The sequence below is a fragment of the Trichechus manatus genome, unplaced genomic scaffold (genome assembly GCF_000243295.1).
Source record: "Trichechus manatus latirostris isolate Lorelei unplaced genomic scaffold, TriManLat1.0 scaffold00160, whole genome shotgun sequence".
Lineage (NCBI taxonomy): Eukaryota > Metazoa > Chordata > Mammalia > Sirenia > Trichechidae > Trichechus > Trichechus manatus.
This window is the reverse complement of record NW_004444096.1, coordinates 3,729,075-3,754,319: the sequence shown is the minus strand read 5'-3', so window position 1 is coordinate 3,754,319 and position 25,245 is coordinate 3,729,075. Positions and strand designations below refer to the sequence as shown.

The window sequence follows — 25,245 nt, the reverse complement described above, 5'->3', positions numbered from 1 at the left end:
AACATTAGCCAAGTCCATAAAGTAGATTTAACTGCTGGCTCTGAAAAGCAGTCATGGAAAGTTAATGGGTCAAATGGTCATTTTAGACAGCACTTCAGACCTTAAAATCTCTGACTTTAGGAAAATATTTAACTATGTATTTCCCTCACTCATTTGTTCAACAGATATTTACTGAGCACCTATGTGGTGGAGGCTGTAGGATCCTGGGGCTACAAAGAACAAGACAGATGAGGTTCCTGCTTCAGTTCTAACCAGGGGACACAAACAATAAACACAATTTTAGGTAGTGGTAACGCCAGGGGATGTGGCACGGGGTGGGCTGTGGTGCCAACAGCTCAAAAGGGGGTGACTTTCGAACGGAGGCCTGAATGACAATAACCTGGAGGCAGAACCTTCCAGGCAGACGGTCAGGAGACCAGATTCTTGACTGAAATGCCCAGGTGGTCCTAGTAAGTGAGGGTCAGCAAAGGAAGAAGGCAGGTGGGTGTAACACCCACACACATTAAAAACCCAGTACACCAACTTTGGATTCTCTGGTTCCATATTAGCTCAGTTTTTCTCAGCCCAATCCGATTTGCAAAATAACAACTATATGGAGGTTTGAAGGTAAGAAGAAGAAGAAGAAAAACTCATTTCAGTTCCTAAGAAGTCAGAGGTGTTGACTTTGGAAACCCTGGTGGCATAGTGGTTAAGTGCTATGGCTGCTAACCAAAAGGCCGGCAATTCGAATCCACCAGGCGCTCCCTGGAAACTCTACGGGGCAGTTCTACTCTGTCCAATAGGGTTGCTGTGAGTCGGAATCAACTCGATGGCAACAAGTTTGGTTTTCCTTGTTCTTAAGAAGTCAGAGGCCATATTTATTTATTTATTGGTCCTCTGTTTAGCAAGGTAGTGTATAAAACAGTGTTCATAAATGATGACAATAATTTCTTAAAGTACTTGAAGTACTTTAAGTGACATGTACTGTGGGTCTGGTCTGAATAGGTTTGTGTGTCTTTAAGTGGGCAAAATGAAATCGGAACCAGCAATGAATAGATTATAAATACCCCCAATTCATGTGGAAGCTGTTCAATTGAAATTTCTACTAATTTAGACAGAAACAAAAGTTTGTCTTTGATTAGCAATCCTATTCTTCAAAGCAGTGAAAATTAGTAGGATCATTTAGATTAGTGGGGAAGGATATCCTTAAAATAGATCAGGGCAGTTTATATATACCTTAAAACTTGTTAGCACTCAAATACATCATGTAACTATACATTCCTGCATAAATAACCAATCTTTACATCCTGAAATAGACTTGAGCGTATATACCGAAAATAGAGTTGCATTTCTTTAAAAATATTTTCTAAGACAGGATTTTCACTAATTTTCCTTAACATGCCAAATTGAATCTTCTACACAACTTTATTTTTAATTCATTGATTTGTTTTTAATTTTAGCCAAGTTAGGATCAAGTTTTTATTAGCAGGAATGTTTGACGATAATCTCGCAAGCCTCGATCGGTCAGATGCCTGATTCAATGTGTGGGTGCATCATGCCACTGAAATACTTTCAAGAGTATAAGTTTGCTACCAGTAGTTCTCAGTTTAGGAACGACAGAAAACTAAGGCATGAAGAGCTGCTCATAGTCAAGCGATCTTGCACCAAAACTTAATGTACTGACCACGTACCTGTACGAGCTATGCCCAGATCACCCTTTCCCAAGGCCTGCCCCAGCGTCATACCGTACTATGATAAGCCGTCTTCCAGCCGCCCAGGACCACGATGATGGGTGCCTACAGCACCCGAGGCGTCAGGGGACTAGAACCCCGACTCACAAAGTCTCGCCCCTCTAGCCCACCCTTCTCTGAGCCCGTGGTTCACTTCCCACGGACTTCCCTGTGTGCCTGGTAGGCTGGCCAGTGCCCATCACGATGAGATTTACTGTCTCCACAGCTGCTGTTTTCTCCTGCTCTGTCCCAGGAGTGCGTCCAGAGCTCTACGTTCAGGCCTGTCTGCCGGCGCCGCTCTTGTGGACACGCGTGAAGGGGGAATTAATTATTGTTGTTAGGTGCTGTCGGTTCGAATTCGGAGGGACCCCGAGTGACAGAGTAGAACTGCCCCACAGGGTTTTCTAGGCTGCAGTCTTTACAGGAGCAGTTCACCAGATCTTTCCCCCGAGGAGCCACTGGGTGGGTTTGAACCACCGACCTTTTGGTTAATAGCCAAGCGCTTAACCATTACTCCAGCTTGGGGCTGGATCAGCAGTCACCAGTGGGTCAGTGCTTCCGTGATAGCTATGGAATGACGGTCTGCGCTTTTCTGCTCCCGAGGGACATCTGGAATCTGAATGCTCCCTGCTCGAATTTAATTCTCTGCAGCTGGACTTTCTCACAGTTGTAACTTTGCTCATAAAGATAACGCTAGCTCTGGCTGTGACGCGCGCACTCGGGAAGAAATATAGAAAGCATTTGCCTGGGTCAAGTGATTATTTCTTAGCGGCCTTTGAGGAAATAGTCTATGAAAGCCTTGGAATTTTCTTTTTTTTTTAAATTTGCTTTAATATAATTCTATTCATTCATTCACTTCCTATTATTTCTTTTCCACAATTAACAATGAGGGTAAGAAAATCACTAAATTTCAAACTGCAATAGTGCTTTTACAAAGCCTGCAGCTGCTTTCTGTTATCAAAGATTAGAAACGATGCATCTAGAGACTGTTCCTGAAAGTTCCCGCTTTCTCAATGCCCCAAGTTTAGATTCCACTCCCTACATTTCCTATTATTGCTTTCATTGCCAATCAGTGGCACAGATTATGATTTTGGCTTGCCAACTCTGCACCAGATCACCGATCTGAAATCCATTCTAGTGACTGGGAATTGCTATTATTCTGTGATAGATCTGTTCTTTCATCTCTAAGTTAAGCACGAGACTTGTGCTGTGGCTGCCGGGAAAGGCGCTGGTGGTTACTTCCTGCAGCTACCTGTGACTGTGTGCCAGGCACCCGCATTTTACCTGCAGGGGGATCAGTATCCTAGCCTTTATTTTCCAGGTGAGAAAACAGAGGCTCAGACAGGTGACAAAACTCAACCTGCAGAGCTGGGGAGGGGAACCCCGGCCAGAGGGCACAGTAGCCTGTGGCCCCCCTTACAGGAGAGGAAGGGGCTTTTCTGACGGCTCTGGAACAATCCAGCAGATGAGCAATGCCCTGTAACCAGACAAACTCGTTACCCACCAGGGTCATTGTCTGACACTCCACCGCTCCCAGGAGGAGAGGCCCTGAGCTGAGGCCGGCTCTGCCCGGACCCTGGCAGATCCTGCTGCTGCTCAGGGGCCCTTTAAGAAGCCCCAGAGGTTACCCGTGTGGCGGCACCCCCTCCAGCTGGCCCTTCTGTGGACTCAGCCTGGTGACTGGGCTCGTCCTTTCTTCCTTGTAACCAACCTCCCAGAGTTCCCCAAGTCCTGTTCCTGGGCCCACACTGACTCGCTGCCTGCAGGCAGAATTGATACTGGTTAAGCCCTGGTGGCACGGTCGTTAAGCACTGGGCTGCTAACCCAATGGTTGGCTGGTTGAACCCACCAAGCTGCTCCTTGGAAACCCTATGGTGCAGTTCTCCTCTGTCCTACAGGTCACTGTGAGTCGGAACTGATCGACAGCAGCGCGGTTTTGTACGGGTTAATAACAAACTCGGGTTTCGAAAAGAGGCAGGACTGGGTCTGGAAGTTTCCAGGGCTGCTCTCTACCAGCTGTGTGGCATCAGGCAGGTTACTGCACCTCGCTGTCCCTTTCCTCGCCTGAGAAATCAGCTCAGCGACAGAAGGCCTCTCACAGGACTGTCCTGAGGCCCTCGGTCACAGCGGCGGGCAGAGCCCTGGGCACTGTGCCTGGCGGGAGAGCAGATTCCCAGACCCTGTGGCTGTCCTTTACCCACAGAACCTCCTCGCTGCTCTGGACCAGCCCAGGAACGCTCCCTCCGTTTGCTGCCCAGCTCTGGGGGTGCTGGGCTTCTCCCACTGCTGGCAGACCCTCTTCACGTGGCACAGGACCTGGTCATCTTTTACTGGCCTTGCCTTACTCTCATTTGGGCCATACGCTTTTCTTCTGGAAGGCCGGGTCTGAGATATTTGTTTAGCCCCTAAAAAACTCCTACACAGAGTGGGTACTCAGTAAATCTCGGTTGATAAATAGACTTTTTTTTTTTTTTTTTTTGCTATATCAGGAGAGAAAACAAATGGCGCTGAACCTGCAGGTCTTTGACAGCAAGGAACGGTGTTGTGTTTCCGGTGGTCCCCGCAAGTGGCCACACTGGGATGACCAAAAACCTAAACCAAGGACCCCGACTCGTGGCAACCCCACGTGTCAGAGTAAAAAGGCTCCACAGGGTGTTCTTTGTGATGTAAGCACTCTCCTAAATGGGTAGGGACGAGGGCAGTTGTGGACACCTCCTTCTTGGCCAGGGAAAGGGACTGAATCCTAAGTTCACCGCCTCTCCGTCCCTCAATGCCTCTGTGCAGAAGGCACACACTTGGATGTTTTTGTTATAAAGAGTATTTCCCCGATAGGAACCATGAAGACTATACATTTATTACACAAGAGCCACAAACCACCGTTAGCGCTCTCAGCCTCCGAGGAAATAGCTTCTGTTATTTTTAATAAATCTTTTTGAGTGTGTGTTTACCGTAGAGCATTTGTTAACCTCGAGTTTTACCTTGTCATTTGGTCTCAGTTTTAAATCACCCAGATAGGGGTTCTTTAACGACCCTATTTTAAGCAGCAGATAGCACAGGAGTGGTTAATATCACTGGAGGGGAACTGTCACTTTCACAGACTACCTCCGGGGACAGGAGACGGGGCAGGAGGGAGGGCAGCAAGGTAACCTTAACTACAAGCTTAGCTGCGATGCGCAAACATCACAGGTGTTAGCGAGGTGCGGTTGGCAGGGATCCTGCCTTGCTTCTTTCAGTCTGGGAGGGGTGATACATGGCTCTCAAAAATAAATCACTCTATTGCTGCATTGTCCCGATCCAGCTGCGGGGAAACACAGCAAGCAAAAAAACAAAACAGTTGCCTGGAGCCGACTCTGACTCTTGGTGACCCCATGAGCGTCAGAGTAGAAATGGGCTCCATGGGGTTTTCAATGGCTGATTTTTTGGAGTAGAATGCCTTTCTTCTGAAGCACATCTGGGTGGACTTGAACCTCCAACTCTTTGGTTAGCAGCCAAGCGTGTTAACTGTGGGCACCACCCAGTGGCTGCAGCACCCAGCAGGCCCGGGATGATCTGCTCTCATAGCAGTGGGGCCCCCCGTGTGCAGCCGGGCTGGCCTCTGCCAGCATGAAGAGAACGGAAGTGCTCACTGACCTGCTGTGCTCACCATGTACTTCCACTTGACCACATAGGCGTCCCCCTCGTGGAACTGCCCAATGCTCTGTTTGGGGAGCCTGCTGTAGTCGAACTCCAGGATGTGCCAGACATCCACTGAGACACTGGTGATCTCAAACTGCCGCCGGTCGTCCCCTTCCACCAGGCCGTAGCCACGGCCCACGTTCACCCCGTCCAGGACACTGCCGGTGGCCGTCTGGGGCACTGACACCATCTGTGTCACGTCGTATGATTTGACCTCGGCCCTAGGATCTTCCTGTCGGGGAACATGAAAACGTTCAGTTGCATCTCTTCCTAGTGCGGTGTCTTGTCACATTCAAGGCTGTTTTCAGAGTCAGTGGGCCAGTGTAAAAGCACTGTGGTCACACTCTGTCTCAGGGCATCGAGCTGCATTAGGGGAAATACCTGGGGGGCCCGAACACCCATCCTCAAACCAGCAAATGGGGCACCCACAGACCTGGTCCATTCCCAGCAGGGGCAGAGCAAACAGGGCCATTTGCACTTCCTGGAGTTAGAATCTAATGGAAGGCAGTTTGCTGTTCCACTAGCATATCCCAGGAAGGCTTCTAGCTTCAAGGCTACTGTCGCTGGGACCCAAAGAAATCTCCCAATACACAGGGCAGTCACAAGGACATACCTTCTGCTGGCTGAGTTCACCGGCGTTCTTCTCATTTCCTCTCTTCAGTTCCGTCCAATCAAGAAACTTTTCTTTGAAAAGAATCGTCTCATTGTGTTCAGTAAGTCTCCCAAATATTGCCCAGTCAGGCCGCCCTTGTCCTTTTCTGCAGGGGGTGGGGGAGTGGATAGCAAAGGAACCAAGACTAAGTCATGCTAAAACAAAGGAAAGGAATCTCAAACAAACTCTTGTGGCTACTGGAAAAAAAAAAAATTCAAAATATTTAAGTGGTTTATAGCATGAATGGTTTATTTTTACTTGTTTTCGCAAATAAGTGACATCTTATTATTTTAGCCTGAAGCCTTACGAGACTTTATGTCCATGGAGTTCATGTGCCTGAATTCAACGAGAACCATGACAGGACTGGACTTTTCTTGCATTCTAGCAAATTCTTGTATTTGGGATCCCCTGGGACTGGCACACTAGACTGGGACGTCGGCAGAGGCAGAAGCCGTGTATCTGATTCACCTCTATACGCCACCCATAGTGGTTGACCTGGTCAGTGCTCATGAAGTTTCTGTTGAACTAATTAATGGCTATAAGGAAGATGTAGTTCACCCTGAATTCTCCTTTATTAGAAGTCATGTTACAATAAAGTTCTCCTGTATACTGATTCTCATGTGCTACTGAAAGGAACCTATTTTCATATATCATACAGTGAATTTTTTTTTTATTGTACTTTAGATGAAGGTTTACATAACAAATAGTTTCTCATTAAACAGTACACACACTGTTTTATGACACTGTTTAACAACCCCACGACATGTCAACACTGTCCCTTCTCAAACCTTGGGTTCCCTATTACCAGCTTTCCTGTTCCCTTCTGCCTTCTAGTCCTTGTCCCTGGACTGTTGTGCCCCATTAGTCTCGTTTTGTTTTATGGGGCTGTCTAATCTTTGGCTGCAGGGTGAACCTCGGGAGTGACTTCAGTACTCAGCTAAAAGGGTGTCCAGAGGCCATACTCTCGGGGTTTCTCCAGTCTCTGTCAGGCCAGTAAGTCTGGTCTTTTTTTGTGAGTTAGAATTTTGTTCTGTATTTTTCTCCAGCTCTGTCTGGGATCCTCTGTTGTGATCCCAGTCAGAGCAGTCAGTGGTGGTAGCCAGGGCACCATCTAATTGTGCTGGACTCAGTCTGGTGGAGGCCCCACACAGTGAATTTTTAAATATTTATTTCCAGGCCACTGGGTACTACAGTGGGCATGGACAGCACATGATATAGGACAGCGCACAGCCCAAGTAAGGTCTACACTGTCTTAGTAGTTCAGAATCTGAAACCATGCCTGGAACACAGATGATTTAAACAAAGGTAGAGCTGAGAAAATCTGTGCTGTAGAGGGCACAGCCCTGAAAATCCCGTGCAGGCATTTCTCATCCTTGACAATCTGTTGGTTGAGAATTGAGGCCAGGACAGTAGATATACCCACCAGAGCAACTAACAGTGCCTACTGCGTGTGCCTGCTCTGACCTACACTTTGTATTTCCTATTGGTTCTAGACCCACAGTTTCTGACCGCAGGGAAGGCACATCAAGGGGGCTGCCTGTTTCAGTGGAAACGGAAGGACAAAGCACACATACTTCTCGCTTGTGCTCCAGCAGGATTCAAGGAACCAAGTATCTGCAAGTATGGAAAATTCCGGACTACCTTGAAAGGCTGTGGTCTTTATGAGAAAATATCTAAACAACTGTCTTTTATATGATTTCTACTATGCAGACCTAAGATGACTGTAAAAGAGTACTTGGCTTCAGCTTTAGAAATTTATCTTCTGTGATTTGTAGCCAAGCGAACAGCAGGTTGCAGTGTGAAGGGCTGAGGTCAGAAGCAGGTGCCAGGGAGCTTCTCCACCTCCATCACAGACTCCCACATTTGAACTGGGCTACATCAGGGCACGTCAGCAGTTTCAGCCTCCTCATTTGTTAACAAGGGTGCCAAATGCTCAATCTTGGCTGCACCTTAAAATCTCTGGGGCTTTTAAAACATACTGACAATCCAAGATACAATAAGTGGTCTCTATTTGCCTGGAGCAGTAGAGGAAGAAGGAGACTCAGGAACCAGAGAAGGAACTGGACTGCAGGTCTAGTTGCCTTCATGAACTACTGCCTCCTTAGCCATGAAACCAGAAGAACCGGATGGTGCCTGGCTACCATTTCTGAACATTTTGATCAAGAACTCAACACATGTATCCTGATCAAAAGGGGGGAATGTGGAACAGATTTCAAATTTCTTCTAGAACCTAGACTTACTGGACCCACTAAGGCTGGAGAAACACCCGAATCTCCTGCTCTTAGAAAATTTTTGAACCTTGAACTGAAACAATCTCCTGAAGTCATCTTGAAACTAAACAGTAGTTTAGCTGAATTAGTAAAGATGTTCATCATGAACACTGAGCTCTTTTACTCGATTATCTACAACAGATCAAACTGACAATAGTAACTCTAAAGCATAGATGAGTAGTTTATGGGGCAGTGAGTCAACGGTGATGAAATAATATGGGGAGACATATCAAAAATGGTGACACAACATGAAGAATGGAACCAGTGTCATTGAATTGAATATGCAGAAGTTGTTGAATGGATGTATAATCTGCTGTGTATATTTTCACCGAAACAAAAAAACAAAACAACAACAAAAAACACATACTGACACACAAGCCCCAACCTACACAAACTGAAAAATCTCAGTGTGTCAGCCCAGCATATGCATTTTTAAAAAAGCCCCTCCGGTGATCCTGATCTCAGGTGTGTTGACAGCCAGTGGGTTAGATGCTTACCAACCCATTGCTGTTGAGTCAATTCTAACTCATAGTGACCCTACAGGACAGAGTAGAACTGCCCCATAGGGTTTCCAAGGAGCGGCTGGTGGATTCAAACTGCTGACCTTTCAGTTAGCAGCCAAACGTTTAACCACTGTGCCACCAGGGCACCAAGATGCTTACCAGTGGGTTGGAAACATCTACTTCCTGGTCTCTGAATTAAATATAAATTGTCCATTGTATAGATTTATGCCTCAGCATTATTTTGTTCTTCTACCATACCAAATAAAATATTCTCCTTAGCCTTCACTTTAGTCCTTAAAACACTGGTTGTTACGGTACTAACTTTGTTACGTTAAATGTGCATTTGACCCACATTGACATAATTTTTAATTGTTTCTATACTGATAAATAATGATAAAATAAATAATTGCATTTTAAAACAGGAAAGTTAAAACTTGTATATTAGATTAATGGAAAATATTAAAATGTAATTGTGTGACACCAAATATTCTAGCTGTAAGGAGCCCTGGTGGCGCAGTGGTTAAGCGCTCAGCCGCTAACTGAAAGGTCAGCGGTTTGAACCCACCAGCTGCTCTGTGGGAGAAAGATGTGGCAGTCTGCTTCCATAAAGATTACAGCCTTGGAAACCCTACAGGGCAGTTCTCCTCTGCCTTACAGGATCCTTATGAGTCAGAATCGATTCAACAGCAAAGGATTTTTGGTGGGTACAACTATTGTAACCTATTAAATTTAAAGGTATTTTTCCCCCAGTAGTTAAAAACAATAATACATACTTTCTTTGCAGATAAAAATAATTTTTCTCTTGACTATATTTCTTACATTTTGCGTACATTCTGTTGATTTACCAAAATGGGCTTCAAAAGTCCTGTACACTGTAGGAAGTCATTAAAATTACAATCATTATTTCAGTACTATATGCCAGAAAGAAAAAGAAAAAAAGCATAAACATCATTTACCACCAACTAAATGTGGAACCCTGGAATTCAAGGGCTCTGTTCCTAAGGAATGAAATTAGAAGGAAACTTGTTGCTTTTATACCTTCAGATCAATGGCTAAACTCCAGATCCTGGGAAGTTTTTCAGATTAGCACGGAATTTGTTTAAACAATTGCTATTCATCTGCCACAAGAGCATCTGGAATGCTGCAGGTGGGATCAACTTGTTCACTTTAAGAAATTAAGTATAACACAAACGCCTTCCAGAAAACTACAACGTCCATATTAGTTTGTTAAAAGCTAAGGAAAAATGTTCTCATATGTGAATATTCATGCTATGCTGCATATAATCGCATATGAAAACTAAAATCTATAAAAAGCAACAGTAAATAACTAGAGTAAGAATGGAGGCAGATGAAAGGATTCCGCTCACTCTACATGTAACCCGATGGCACCATCAACACACCTGGGAATAAGCTGGTTGCATTCTCCAGGATCCAATGGATTGATGTCACAGTTCTCATAGTCAAAGGTTCCATTCCATAAGTGTTTTGCCAGCTGAAATGCAATTTTTCGTTGTGCTAAGGTGACTTCTTTTCCATGCCACACGTAAACTTCACTGCCAAAATCAAACACCAACACCTGGGAAAATGGCACAAAAGAATTTGCTGACTTCAAGGATGTGCTCAGAGTTGAATCAGAGTCTCTAATGAGAGAGAGTCAAATGGGTGATGATATAAACCCTAGTGGAACAATCAGTATAAATTCAAAAAGGTTGCAAGAGCTGACCACCTGGCACAGCACTGCCAAGCCAGCCTTTGCCCCCATGGATGTGATCTCCTCAGGGTTGTCCTATAAGCCTGTCATAGATTGAACTGTGTCCCCCAAAAATATCTGTCAACTTGGCTAGGTCATGATTCCCAGTATTGCACGATTGGCTACCATTTTGTAATCTGATGTGATTTCCCTATGTGTTGTAAACTCTATCACTATGATGTAATAAGATGGATTAGAGGCAGTTATACTGATGAGGTCTACAAGATTAGATAGTGTCTTAAGCCGAACTCTTCTGAGATATAAAAGAGAGAAGTGAGCAGAGATACCTGGGGACCTCATACCACCAAGAAAGCAGTGCTGGGAGCAGAGCGCGTCCTTTGGACCTGAGGTTCCTGCGCTGAGGTGCTCCCAGACCAAGGGAAGACTGATGCAACACAAGGACCTTTCTCCAGAACCAACAGAGAGAGAAAGCCTCCCCCTGGAGCTGATGCCCTGAATTTGGACTTGCAGCCTACTGGACTGTGAGAGAATAAACTTATCTTTGTGGTATTTCTGTTATAGCAGCACAAGATAACTAAGACACCATCCACTTGAGGTGTTTCTGTTATAGCAGCACTAGATAACGAAGACAATGCCCAAATTAACGTTCCCTCCTCTGAACTCTCAAACCACTTAGAATTTTTGATTCATAAAAGAGTTAAGTACATCTTCCTTACTCCCTCCCTCCTTTCCTTCCTTCTTTTCTCCATCCCTTGCTCATTTGATTGTTGTTGTTTCTGTTAGGTGCTGTTGAGTTGATTCCAACTCACAGCGACCCCACTGTCAAAAGTAGAACTGCCCCATAGGGTATTCTAGGCTGTAATCTTTATGGAAGCAGATCACCAGGTCTTTCTCCTGTGGAGTGGCTGGGTGGGTTCTAAATGCCAACCTTTTGGTTTGCAGCTGAGCACTTAACCCTTGCACCACCAGGGCTGCTTTCTCCCTTGTTAATCCCTCCTCATTTGTTCATTCATTCACTCAACTAACATCTACAGGCCAGTTCATACAGGCCAGACACTGAGGATCCAAAGAAGCCTTCTCTCCTACATACAATTCCAAATCCCTAAGGGCAGAGACCATACTTTACTCCTATATACAGTAGGGATTTATTCAATGTAGGCTGAATGAGTACCTGCATGCAATGCTATTTCTTATTTCCATGTCTTTAGTTTGTTTCACTCTTTCTTCCTATAAAAGAATTTCTCCCTTCATTTTCAGCAATCCAAATTCTATTTAACACCAAGGCCAGGCTCAATTCCACATTTTCTTTAAAGATATCCCTGATTATCTCTTTTTCTGTAACGTTCCACCCCTTTAAAGGTCCACATCATGTGTAGCCTGTGTGATACAACCTAGCTTTAGATTGTTCTTTCTAATACCCTTCTACCCAACTAAATTTACGGTCCTTTTGTGTCTTCCACTTGTTTTCTCAGCACTTAGAATATGTACTGGTACTAGAAATGCATGTATTTCAGCGGCTCTGCAGGAGAAAAACCCGGGGAATCTGTTTCTATAAAGATCACAGCCTAGGAAATCCTATGGGGCAGTTCTGCTCTGTCATATGGGGTCGCTATGAGTCGAAAATCCATTCGATGCCACCTAACGACACCAACAACAAATATTTATTGGTATGAGAGGACAAAACAGCACATTACCGTAATTTATAACCATAAAGTACATATATGTATATCTCTTATTCCTTAAACTTAAGGACTGAAAAATATTTAATGTTTATACAAAAATCAAGAGTTAGGGCGAGGAAATATTTACATTTTGCCTAAATATAATTATATTGTAGTAGAAAAGAAAATCCACCCATGACCCCTGCATCCTCTGAACAATTTTCTGAGTTCTGTTTTAGTATTTCAGATGGCAGTAATGGTTTGAAATCATAAAGAAACGCCTTCTCCAAAGCTGCAAGTGTTCCACAATCAGGGCTAACCCTGGCTCACTTTTCCTGGGCACTTGCTATTTATTTTACTGGGCAGGTCCTGGGCCAAGCATTAAATGTGCTTTCTTGCTGATGAGCAGCGCGGCCTCACTGTACCTCTTTTGATTGCAGAAGGGAGCACTTGGGGATCTTCCCCCAGTAGTCATCATCAGGTACAAGTTTGTCCTCCATCAAACGGTAAATGCAGTTTGTTTCTATTATGGCTGTTTCATACAGTTCATCTTCTTTGGGGTCTCCAGCAGCTGTGGGATAAGAACAAAAAGAGAGCACCAACACTGAAAAGCAGCCAGTGTAGAGGAAGGTGCTGGGGCAGAAGGAAGAACACTGGAGTCTTGCCTTCCTCTGAAATACAGTAAACTCTTACATTGGTAAGTGGTTTGGCCGCCTAGGAGTTTCCAGAAGTCTTTGGCTGCGTGGGTGTGTGTATTAATTCCTTCTTCGATAGTTTGGATATAGGTAGCTCTACAACCAAGTTCCCTCTTCGTCTGAATTAAAGTTGCAAGTTCTGAGGCCTGAGGGAGGAAGACAATGACCTGGGTAGAAGAGCCCTGGCTCAGCCCAGCCACCCGTGTTGAAATCAGAAGAGAAATGGTGTGTCTCAAAGGAAGACCCGGTGACCACAGGGCTGGAGAACACTGGTTGTTGGATATTTTCCATAAAGTTAAGAAAAATGTAACTGAAGAACCAATAGTAATCAGTTCTTCAGAACAATAGGTCTCAGTCTTAAATATTCAACAGATCACTCGTAAAGCTTTTTAAAAAATACCCATTACCTGGGCTTTCCCCCTTGAGATCCTCCCTGCACTAGGTCTGTGGTAGAATTTCACATTGATAACAATTTTGTGATAAACAATTTTGAAGTGATATGCCAGTCTTTTTTTTACATAGAGTAAGAATAAACCCAGAACTTAAAAATTGGAGGTGTAAGCCATAATCCTTCTAGAACATTCCACTTAAGCACCCAGTGAAAAATATCAGGGAAACAAACACTACCAGTCCCTTCTTGCTTGAATGAAACATTTGAAGTTTGAGAAGTTTTGTAATAATCTGAAAACTGGTAGGGCATTCTATAGTTATATAAAGGAGATGCTTAAGGAAAGTATCTTTCGGATACCAACCTTTGCCTTTTCTATGACATTTGCAAACTCTCCGACCCACAGGAAGCAGTAATGGGGAGATAAGAGAAGGAAGCAGTCCCCGCTGTTGAGGGACGAAGCTCGTGGCTCAACCAGTCTTGTCTGCACATGTCTTCTTCCTGATCACAAGGCAGAGAGTCAGTGTCTTCCCAGGAAACAGAACTAGTACCAGGAAGCACCCCACAATTAAAGCATTCCTGCTACAAATGCTTTCAATTCTAAAGAGTCTGCTAGCATTAGTTCTTGTGAACCCAGGCGGCACGAGTGGGGTTTAAAATGGGCAACATGATGGCATTATTGATTACTTTCCCTTCCTGATGGTCTTTCCTCAAAGCCACCAATCCTCTTAGCACTATTAAACCCAAAAACCAAACCTGTTGCCGTTGAGTCGATTCCAACTCACAGTGACCCTGCAGGATAGAGTAGAACTGCCTTGTAGGGTTTCCAAGGAGTGGCTGGTGGACTCGAACTGCTGCTCTTTTGGTTAGCAGCTGAGCTCTTAACCACTGAGACACCGGGGCTTCCTTAGGTCCATTATCAGCGTCTTTTCACAGCATGTGTACAGGTAATTTAGGTTCCTTCCTCCAGGACAGCTGGCAAACATGCTTCTTTTCCCTTCCTTCACTTCTCTGCCTGTTCCACTCTCCCCACTCAGCCCGCCTCCCATACTAAATAGCACCTGTTGGCCATGCTACAGACACGTCAGAGCGGGAGGGCAGGGCTGGAAGAGACGGGGTGACTTCTACAGGATCTTCTTCTTCAGGAATATTCACAAAAACCACAGGGGAATCAGCTCGGAGGGAAGCACTGCCATGTACCGCTTTCAATAACCCGTAAAACCCGCTGACATCGGCTACATTCCGACTCATAGTGACCCTGTAGGACGGAGAGAACTGCCCCACAGGGTTTCCAAGGCTGTCATCTTTACAGAAGCAGACTGCCACATCTTTCTCCTGCGGAGCAGGGCCGGTGGGTTTGAACCCTGCCCTTTTGGTTAGCAACTGAGCACTTAACCACTGCACCACCAGGGCTCCTTTTACTTTCAATACCAGCTCCTAAATGATCTGTTGCTTCAGATCTTTCCAGAATTACACTGGATTAGAACATGGGAACAGAGATTGGTTAGTTGAGCTTGTCATTAGGGCTGTCTTTTCAGTAACCTACAAAGGACAGTGGTTATGCAGAAACACACCCAGAATGCTTTGAGGCCATCAAGTTTGCCCATCCTTCTCGTGATGACTAATCTGTAGGGGCTGCCTCTAGGGGGCAGTCTGTCTCCTCAGAGCCCAGAGCCCTTGCTACTGACAGAAAGTGTGTTGGAGTGGGATCGGGGTGTGCTTCATTTACCCTGATTTTCCCTGATTCCTTCTCCAGGAACGTGCATCTCTCCCTCTGGCCTGCACTGATTCCTTGTGTATCTCACTGCTCGAGGTCAGTGATGGCCTGCGGCTCTCCTTTACAGATGACTAGGAGGTATCTGGTGACTGCATGACCGTGTCATGGCCTGGGGCACAGGAGTAGGCTGAAGTAGGAGAGACCTGGGCTCAGACCCAGCTGGGCCTCTTAACAGCCACCGTGGCCTCAGCAGGCCCAATGCTTCCTCCCGCATGGGATTTTGTGATGCTTCATGAGAAGAGGTAGACAGTGCTGGGCACACAGTAGGTTCTCAAAGAGCATGAGCCTACCCCTTACAGTCAGGAAAGGGAGCAGCCAGGACGCCTGGCGTTCCCAGACAGAAGCCCCCAGCCAACGTGCAGTTCCCCAGGCTGCTCCGAAATACCTTTGATCTGTAACAGCATCAGCTTCTTGTAGGGCACCGCGCTGTTGTTGGAATTCTGCTCCGTCAGGTTGACGCTCCGCAGGCTGACGTTGCTGAAGTTTTCTTTGCTGGCTAAACCCGCCAGGGTGACTTCTGAGAAGTTGTTGTTGGAGGACACTGGGCAGGGCGTGTGAGGAAACACAGAGAAAGAAGAAGGAACACTTCAGGTGAGACGCGTGTTTACCCTCAGAAAGTGCTCATCACTATCTTTGTCTTTTCTTTTAAAGTTCATCCTGAGGGGGAAAACATACTCCAGTGTGATAAACTATGCAGTTCAAAGGTTACCCAGGGTACTAAGAATTAAACGTCGTATTGAAGGTTATAAACTGCTTCTTGACAAGCCTTTCACCTCAGCGCACAGAGACAAGGACTGAGTGACAGGCCAGGACAGCTACTTCAGCACAAACTCAGGAGCCGAACTCGTTCATTGCAATTCCCCTGAAAGCCGCCATAACCATCCCTAACAGCTTTTACGTGTTGCCAACACATTTCGAGAAGACTGTTGGCTGTCATTCCCCAGAAGTCTTTATATGTAACAGTATAGACACTTGATAAGGGATGGGTTAGTTCCAGTCTTCTCTGGAGGCAAAGTGATCTCTTGAGGTCCTTTGCTTTCAGACCTAATGTTGTAATAACAAGACGTTGGATTTTTAGTGTAGATCACCAAATATAATCAGTTACCACAAACCAACCCCCTGAACCATCAAAAATGGGAGTCAGAGGAAAAGTATGTAACAATGGTGCCAATACACCTTTATTTCTCCACTCTTATGGTTTAAAAAAATGCATATGCTGGAGAAAAATTCAGAAAATCATTTCACAGGGATTAGGTTTTAACCCTGATGAAATATAACATTCTTACAATTTATATGGTGAGAGCAATTTTGAAATACACTTTCTTAGGAGACCAGCTAGTAACGTAACAACGTCACCTAAACACTCTATTTACAAGAAAAGTTTTAGGAGACACGTTCATGAGTTCACGGTGTTGTTGTTAGCTGCCACGGAGTTGACCCCTGGCTCATGGTGACCCCTGCACGACAGAAAGAAATGCTGCCAGGCCCTGCACCATCCCCATGATCGGTTCAACACGAACCATTGTGATCCATAGGGTTTACATTGGCTGACTTTCCGAAGTAGATTGCCAGGCCTTTCTGCCTAGTCCGTCTTAGTCTGGAAGTCCCTCTCAAACCTGTTCAGCATCATAGCAACATACAAGCCTCCACTGACAGAGCGGGGTGGCTGCACATGACGGGCACTGGCGGGGAACAGAACCTGGGTTTCCTGCATGGAAGGTGGGAATTCTATCCCTGAGTCACCGCTGCCCTTGTGAGTACCCCAGGAAGATAAGAACTATAGCTCGTGTATTCAAAATAGCAAGATGGTTCATGTCATTACCTCCACCCAGAAAACCGTGATTTCAGAACCCTGGAACCCCAAAGAGTCAGGCAGATAAAAGCAGAGCTGCTTTGCCTGAAGCAGGAAGGGCCTGGAGGCCCATCTCCTCACTCCCCAGGTGTCACTCCACCCTGACCCACAGCCTCAAGTACAGAGGCAGGAGGGTGACTCCAAATACTCACTTTTTTCCACCTTCATCCGTTTGGACTCCATGAAAGCAACGTTTAATCTCTGTTCCGTGTATTCCTGAAGAAGATCTTCTCTCGCCGCCAGCATTTTCAGGGGGTTTTTGGAAGCTTGCACCCGGCGCTTCGGCCTGACTGCACGCTTGTGCTCAGCCACAGAAGAGGTCAACCTGAGGGGCAAAGCAGAGACCACCCGCCTGGTCTACCAGAAAAACTGTTACCCAAGGCTCTCTGGCCAGGAGCACTGGGTCGCCTATAAACTCGGAGCTGTGTGGGGCCATCTCCCACTGCTAGGTCACATCTTGGCTGAGAGTGAAGCCAGCCCAAAGGAACGCACACAAGAGAAACTACATTTGGATGAGCCCCTGGAACCTGATGTGCCTGGAACTAGCTCATGCCTGCACCTTTCAGCCTGTGAACCTGTAAAATCCCCCCATCTCTCTTTTGCTTAAATCAATCTGACTTTCCGACACTTGCAGCAGAAGGAATCCTGACACCACAATGCTTTTTCTTAGGTGGTCTAGTCATGTTTCTGTGTGAAGAGAAACCCTGGGACGTGACTGAGAAAACCCTCAGATCCACTGATTCTATAGATTATTATAAAGTAAGCAACATTCTTTACTGATTTGCCAGTTATTGTATCCATTTAAGCCCATATGATCCAAATATTGGTTCAAAGTTATGGGAAGAATTCACTATGTCAGCTGAAAGACAGGTATAGACAGTTCTGTTCAACTACGTTAATATAAAAATTTGCAAAACGTTCAAGTTATGTAAAAAATCCAGTGACAACAGTTTTTATGGAACGGGACAAACATGTGTGGCTCAGGCTGTGCCCACAGCTGTTCCGCCTGAAAGCACATCTGTTTCGGATGCTGGCTGCGTCCAGCCCACAGAACCAGGCGTCCGGCTCTGGGGAATAATAAGTCGGGCTGTAATGGAGTTCTGTTGCAGCGGATAATGTAGCGGGAGAAGATCCTGAGAAAGCACCAAGTGCAGGCAGAGGAAGAAAGGCGCTTTCGTGAGAGGAACAAACAAGACCGAAATAACTCACTTGGGCGTGTAAGGGTCGAAAATAACATCAAAGTCCTGGTACAGCTCGGCGGGACTTCTTGGTGTGGCATGATCCACGCTGCGGTAAAATCTGGCGAAGGTTTCATCGTCATCCAGCTTCATTACCTCTTTCACGGATTGACCAGTGACAGTGAGGATGGTTTCTTGCATCCCACCAACTACCAACAAAGCAGCAAATAAACAGCTTATGATGTGTATGACTCCAGCTATGGCTCACAAGTCTAAAAATCCTTTTTCCCCTAAGTTCCAGGAGTGGAGGAGACATGCTGGTAACACACAGGTGCTCTGGTGCTTCCTTGGCCCTTATTGACTTCTCACGCAAGGACTTCCCACCCACACAAAGCTTCCACAGCAAAGTGGTTGCAGACAGGGAGGTGGCCCTTCTGCACATAAGCCTGCGAAGCATGCATTTCTTTACTTGTTTCTCTTCCTGCTGGAGGGAGAAGAGCCTCAGTCTCATTCGAGAACAGGGGTTGGCAAGCTTCTTCTGCAAAGGGCCAGACGGTACATATTTTAGGCTTTCAGGGGGGCCATAAGGCCTCTGTTGTGGCTACTCATCTCTGTTGTTGTAATGCAAGTGTAGCTATTGACAGTATGTGAACAAATGGATATGCCTGTGTTCCAATAAAACTTTATTTACAAAAACAGGTAGACAGCTGGATTTGGCTGACCCCTGGGTTACATCGGAGCACTGGTGGCACAGCAGTTATGAGTTAGGGTGTTAACTAAAAGGTCAGCAGTTTGTGAGTGAAATAAGTCAATCACAAAAGGACAAATATTGTATGAGATCTCTATTGTAAAAACCCATGAAAAAGTTCACACACAAAATGTAACAATCTTTGTTGGTTACCAGGGATGGGAGGGGTGGGGGGGAAATACTAAATAGGCAATAGATAAGTGGTATCTTGGGTGAAGGGTGAGACAGTACACAATACAGGGGTAACCAGCACAACTTGTACAAGGAAAGGTCATGGAAGCTCCATAGACACATCCAAACTCCCTGAGGGACTGAATTGCTGGGTGGAGGGCTATGGGGACCATGGTCTCGGGGAACATCTAGCTCAATTGGCATAACACAGTTTATAAAGACAATGTTCTACATTCTACCTTGGTGAGTAGCGTCTGGGGTCTTAAAAGCCTGTGAGCAGCCATTTAAGATACTCCACTGGTCTCATCCCTTCGGGAGCAAGGGAGAATGAAGAGAACAGGATACAAGGAAAAGATTAGTCCAAAGGACTAATGGACCACAGCTACCAAGGCCTCCACCAGACTGAGTCCAGTACAGCTAGATGGTGCCCGGCTACCACTGACTGCTCTGACCAGGATCACAACAGAGGGTTCTGGACAGAGCTGGAGAAGGATGTAGAACAAAATTCTAACTCACAAAAAAAAAGACCAGATTTACTGGCCTAAAGGAGACTGGAGAAACCCCGAGAGTATGGCCCCCAGGTACCCTCTTAGCTTCGTGGTGAAGTCATTTCCAAGGTTCACCATTCAGCCGGGGAGTGGACAGCCTCATAAAACCAAATGGGACTAATGAGGCACAGCAGTCCAGGGACAAGGGCCAGAAGGCAGAAGGGGACAGGAAAGCTGGTGATAGGGAACCCAAGGTTGAGTAAGGATATTGTTGATGTGCTGTGAGGTTGTTAACCATTGTCATAGGGCAACGTGTGTACTGTTAAATGAGAAACTATTTTGTTCTGTAAGCCTGCATCTAAAGTGAGAATAGCAGCACAATTGGAAGAGCGTAGTTGATGTCACTGAACTTTGCATGTAGAAATTTTTGAAATAGTGTATCTTTGGCTATGTATATTTTCACCAAAAAAAAAAAAAAAAAGTTGAGAAGAGAGGGTTGACATGTTGTGGGGTTGTTAACCAATGTCATAAAACAATATGTGTACTACTGTTTCATGAGAAACTATTTGTTCTGTAAGCCTTCACCTGAAGTACAATAATAAATAAATAAATAAAAAGGAAAAAAAAAGGTCAGCAGTTTGAATCCACCATCCACTCGTTGGAAACCCTATAAAGCAGCTCCAATCTGTCCTACAAGGTCACTATGAGTCGGAATTGACTTGGTGGCAATGGGTTTTGGGTTAGATCACGGTCACATGTATATAATAAACTTCCGATTGTTTGCATTCATTACCTAGCCAGTTTACTTACTCTATTACACTTTTATACTTCTGTTGTAAACTAGGTATTTATATTTACTTTCAACTACCATCAGTAAGGGCTCCTGGCTCCTAGTATTCGCTAAGTTTCAAACACTAGATATTTAATCAGGAATAAGTTATTTCTGCGTATTATTCTTTTCTTCTATGTACTTTACTGACTTTTGTATTGAAATATTTATTTTCACATTTATTTCTCAGAATATTCTTTTAGAAATCATTTATGATTATAAAAAATAATATCAGCTTTTACCTTACTGGAAGTTGATACATACAATTTAAAGTTCATCAGACCCAAGGTTATGGTGATTTTGTACATGTACAATGGTCTGCTTTCAGGGTTAAAAGCAAAATTACCAGGTTTACAATTCTGATTGGATCATACCCCAAGGGATCAGATTCAGGAACAAATGGGTTATTGAGGGGTCTCCAATTCAGCACACTCAGGTGCATCCAGAGCTTGGCGAGCCAATCAGACTTGATCGATAACTTCATCTTTGCTCTCACAACCAAGATAATACTTAAAAATACGGATCAGTAAAGTTATAAAAGAAAGCAGACAATGCAGTTGAGAAAAAGCAAACAGAATTGGGATTTAGAGACTTTGCTAGAAGAGCAGGTGATTTTAGGTTTCCTGAGATACTCCTTGAAGATCCGCATCAGTGTGCTGTTAGCACAGAAACCGAGGCTCCCCTTCTAGCATCTGTTATGTACCTTTGCTGTTCAGCCTTCGTAGGAAGGTCTCCAGCCTGTCCAGCTTCAGGTCGGATTCCAAAGGCATGTCTGGTCTGGCTTCGATATCTGAGCAAGAAGAAAACACCAATGACAGTGCCATTGAGTACCTTCTGACCCCAAGCCCGTTGGTATACTGGGTGTCTTGACCTACCTTCTAGGGGTTTGGAAACTGGGGTAGTGCCCCTTATTTTACTGCAAACAGGGGAAGCTACTGGAGTTATGGCGGTAGGTGATGCCAAACCTGCAGAATGAACAGAGGAACGATTTAGCAGCTCAGTCCCATTTCTGGAAATTCCTAGAACCTTGATGGATTGTAATAACCCCAGTGCTGATTTTACATTTATAGAATTTACATGCACACATGTGGCAGGAACCATGACTATGTAAGACCATTGCAAATGTCCCGTTGCCATGGAGTTGATTCCAACTCATAGAGACCCTAGAGGACAGAGAACTGCCCCACAGGGTTTCCAAAGAGCACCTGGTGGATTCCAGCTGCTGACCTTTTGGTTAGCAGTTGTAGTTCTTAACCACTGCACCATCAGGGTTTCCTTGCAAATGTGGACAGGTTTCTATTGTCTCTAAGGACTGGAGTAGATTCCATTCCAAAATGGACAATGAGGACATGTTGGGAAACACGTCTGCTGACATGCAAACTGAACAGAAGAATTCATAAGGCAATCAGAACATACTTGAACCAGTGGAGTTGTGGACTCTGAAGGCCCTGTGTGTGTCTGTGTGTGTGTGTGTGTGTGTGTGTGTGTGTGTGTGTGTGTGTGTGTGTGATGGGGGGCTAGTTGAGTAGTTCAGGAGAAAGCATGTTTGCACGGTCTCCCACAGAGGAAGCAAAGAATGAGCTGTGTCATGCCAACCAGCAAGTGGCCCCAGCACTGGAGTTCTCCTCCAGACTGAAGTGAGAGAGGGACTGTCTGGCCTTGGGGACAGCCCTCAAAGTGTGGCTGCACTGAGCAACAACGCAAGGAGTGCTAACCTTTAAAAGAAAGAAACAGAGAGTATAGATTTAAGCCTGTTTGTGATTATTGGAGGGTGTGTTGCAATGTCTCACGTGTGGCTGTGAATTGGCGCGATGCCTCCATATGTATTTATGGAGGAGTATAAGGTCCTTGGGTGGTGCAAATGGTTTCGCTCGGCTACCAACCGAAAAAGGTTGGCAGTTTGAACCTACCCAGTGGTGCCAAGGAAGAAAGGCCTGGCAATCTGCTTCTGTAAAGATTACAGCCAAGAAAACCCTGTGGAACAGTTCTACTCTGGAACCCACGGGGTTGCCATGAGTTGGAATGACTCAGTGGCAACGGGTTTGGTTTTGGTTTGGTTCTATGGAGAAGCAGGGTGGGGAATCTTTAAAGGACAAATGGTAAGGAACATGTGAAGGGGAAAAAGCTAATTCCAGTACAGAGAAGGAATCCAGCTGGAGCAAGAAACTTTAATGGGGCGGGGGGGAAAGAGTATTTTTTTCCTAAGTAAAAGGAGCTGGCAAAGGAAATTAACAGTGCCTTGACAAAGAACGGTATGAGATGTTAATTCTTTGTATTCATTTGTAATAAATGTGAAACTGTTAGATGTCATTGAGACTTCAAGCAGCCGTCAAAGAACAACATCAGGAGAAAATTTAAATCACTGTCACAAGGAAAAGTGAATGAAAGGATGGCTCTACCCCTTCTCCTCCTGTGACTGGGAGACATACATATTATAGCAAACGAGTTTTAAGGAAAAATACTGTAATGTGGTTTGAACTTTAAGTTTTAGGTAATATTCTACAAGCACTTCTCAATCTGTGTATGTATTTGCTTGATGATGTCAATAAAATTTTAAAAAATATTTCAATTACAAGACCTGCGAAAGGCTTATTACAGTGAGAAAGTAAATTGTCTTGAAGAAGAATAAAGACAGGTAAAATTTGGTGCACTAAGTTCGTTACACACTGGGACAGGGAATCATCCACTGAAAGGATGCTTAGCAGAGTTCGTTAGCTCGGAGGTCATTAACTCGGCAGCTAACAAACAGTGCCGATGCAGAAGGCTGATTTCCAAAGCAACCAGCTAAATCTGTCTCTGCTTGGCTAGAGCTGTGGGCAAAACTGCAGCCACATCGCCCCCTGCGGCCCCGTCCAGGCAGCGGCACGCGGACAGCTCCAGAGAGTGGGGACATCTCTTTCCCAGCTACAGATGAGGAGTTTCCGGTCATGGAGGGAAGCACGCAGATTTAAATTGAAAATGTTAACACAAAATAAGATGAAGCAAACCCTCCTCCCAAAAACTTCTAAAAAATGAATTCTACATTCAACAGTTACCTGGAAACAATCTCACATTCTCTTATGCAAAAGTATACGCTATTTTTCTTCCAGGAGGATCCTGGAAGACCACAAAGACTTTGTCGAATACTAAGTAAACATTAAGTGGAATCTAGGAGTTTCAAAAAGGGAGCCTGTCCTAACAAGGCTAGGGTAGAAAAAGAGTCCCATGGGGTGAGAGTGAACACCAGGCTGCAAGGCCTGGCACCCCACTGCTCTGTGGTGACTGTGGAAGGCAATACTGTAGTCTGAGAGATGGGCAGCCTCCCCAGGCTGGCGCGTGGGGGCTACTTCATTCTGCAGCAAGTGGAAACAGGAAGTCCTGTCTCTGCAAACCACAGAGAGCTTGTGATTCAGGTGAAACACATCGCCCCGTTAGTGATAACAGATATCAGACAAAAAGGGCATTGTTTTTACATTAGCTCATAAGCCGACGTGAAGGAAATTCCTGGGCACGCCACACGCTGTTGTCGTTAGCTGCCGCCCGGTCGGCCCCGGCGTACAACGGGTCCTGCGCCACCCCATGATCAACTGAGGACGGACTGTGATCCAAAGGGTTTTCACTGACTAATCTTCAGAAGCAGGTTGCCAGACCCTTCTTCCTAGTCCATCTTAATCTGAAAGCTGCTGAAACCTGTTTGGCACCATAGCAACACACAAGTCTCCCCTGACAGACAGGTGCACCGGCCCGAAATCGAACCCTGGTCTCTCACACAGAAGGCGAGTATTCCACCACTGACCCCCAGTGCTCCCATGCATACCACAGAAACCAAACCCACTGCTGTCGAGTCCATACAGCCCTTGTTAAACAAAGATTCTTGATTTATTCAGGACAAGGTGAAAGCAAACGCATTCTCGGAGGGACAGCAACTACTCTGGCTTCTTCTTCACACCTCAGCACTGGCCAGACAATGGGCCCCTCTAAGTTCCTGTTTGAGCCAAGCGCTGGGAAATCTAACGTGGCTGTGCCACTTCCTCTGACATCACTGTGGACAGGAGCAGTGGTATTTGGGAGTCAGGGCTCACTTACAAAGAATTACGATTTTTTTAAGATAGTAAACGAAAAAAGAAACCAAAGTAGAAAGTCATCAGGATAAAGTCCGTGCTCTAGAAGTAAAAGACCTGAGCTCGGGGCCAAGTTCTCAGCCTGAGTTCCACTGAGGCTCGGTGGGGCCTACCGTTTGCTTTTGTTAAAACAGAGATGGGGTCATGTGAACATGGTTTAACGCGATCATGCAGTTCTGTGCTTTGATAAAGAAAGCAGTGAAGCGCTACCTTCTCACTGCGAGTAACCAGTCTTCTGCTATCCTTCGACAATGCCAGGATTAAGTAAGAGTAGGCTCGCTAGGAAGGGTTCTTCCACCAAGACTTCAGTGAATCAAAATTCCGGGGTCTTCCCTCCCTCCCTCTCCCCTGCAAATGTTTTATTATACATCTACAGTGAATGAGGCACCATCCATCAGTGAGGATCCCCAAAGGTTTAGAGAAAGAGGAAAGATAAACCTCGACAGCTAGCGAAAACGTAAGTCAACTCTAAGTTAACAGGAAAACTTTTACCACTGATTTAGAAAATTTGCTTTAAAATAATTGCTTAGAAAATGAAAATCTGTGCGTATAGATAACAAAAAGAAAACACAGTTGCCATCAAGTCGATTCCAACTCATGGTGACCCCACGGGTGTCAGAGGAGCACTATGCTCCATGGGATTTTCAATGGCTGATTTTTTGGAAGTAGATCACCAGGTCTTTCTTCCAAGGTGTATCTGGGTAAACTCAAAGTTCCAACCTTTTGGTTAGTAGCTGAGCGTGCTGACCGTTTGCATCAACTAGGGACTCCACAGGTGACAAAAGGTCCCCAAATTTTAACCATTTCCTACAGGATAGAAGATAAAGACCCATGTGGT

The 25,245-nt window shown here is 45.3% G+C and overlaps 1 protein-coding gene across 3 annotated transcripts in view; it reads right to left on the bottom strand.

Moving 5' to 3' along the window:
* SVIL (supervillin) overlaps nucleotides 1-25,245 on the bottom strand; it is a 242,596-nt gene that overhangs the window by 19,087 nt on the left and 198,264 nt on the right. For all 3 annotated transcript variants that reach the window (XM_023740604.1, XM_023740601.1, XM_023740603.1), the window contains 11 exons: nucleotides 21,183-21,272; nucleotides 21,011-21,097; nucleotides 18,103-18,280; nucleotides 17,046-17,218; nucleotides 15,427-15,582; nucleotides 13,629-13,765; nucleotides 12,875-13,022; nucleotides 12,607-12,752; nucleotides 10,210-10,385; nucleotides 5,998-6,142; nucleotides 5,340-5,616 (listed from right to left, as the gene is read on the bottom strand). In XM_023740604.1, the coding sequence (XP_023596372.1) occupies nucleotides 5,340-5,616; nucleotides 5,998-6,142; nucleotides 10,210-10,385; nucleotides 12,607-12,752; nucleotides 12,875-13,022; nucleotides 13,629-13,765; nucleotides 15,427-15,582; nucleotides 17,046-17,218; nucleotides 18,103-18,280; nucleotides 21,011-21,097; nucleotides 21,183-21,272 (1,713 nt within the window). The remainder of the gene's footprint in view (nucleotides 1-5,339; nucleotides 5,617-5,997; nucleotides 6,143-10,209; nucleotides 10,386-12,606; nucleotides 12,753-12,874; nucleotides 13,023-13,628; nucleotides 13,766-15,426; nucleotides 15,583-17,045; nucleotides 17,219-18,102; nucleotides 18,281-21,010; nucleotides 21,098-21,182; nucleotides 21,273-25,245) is intronic.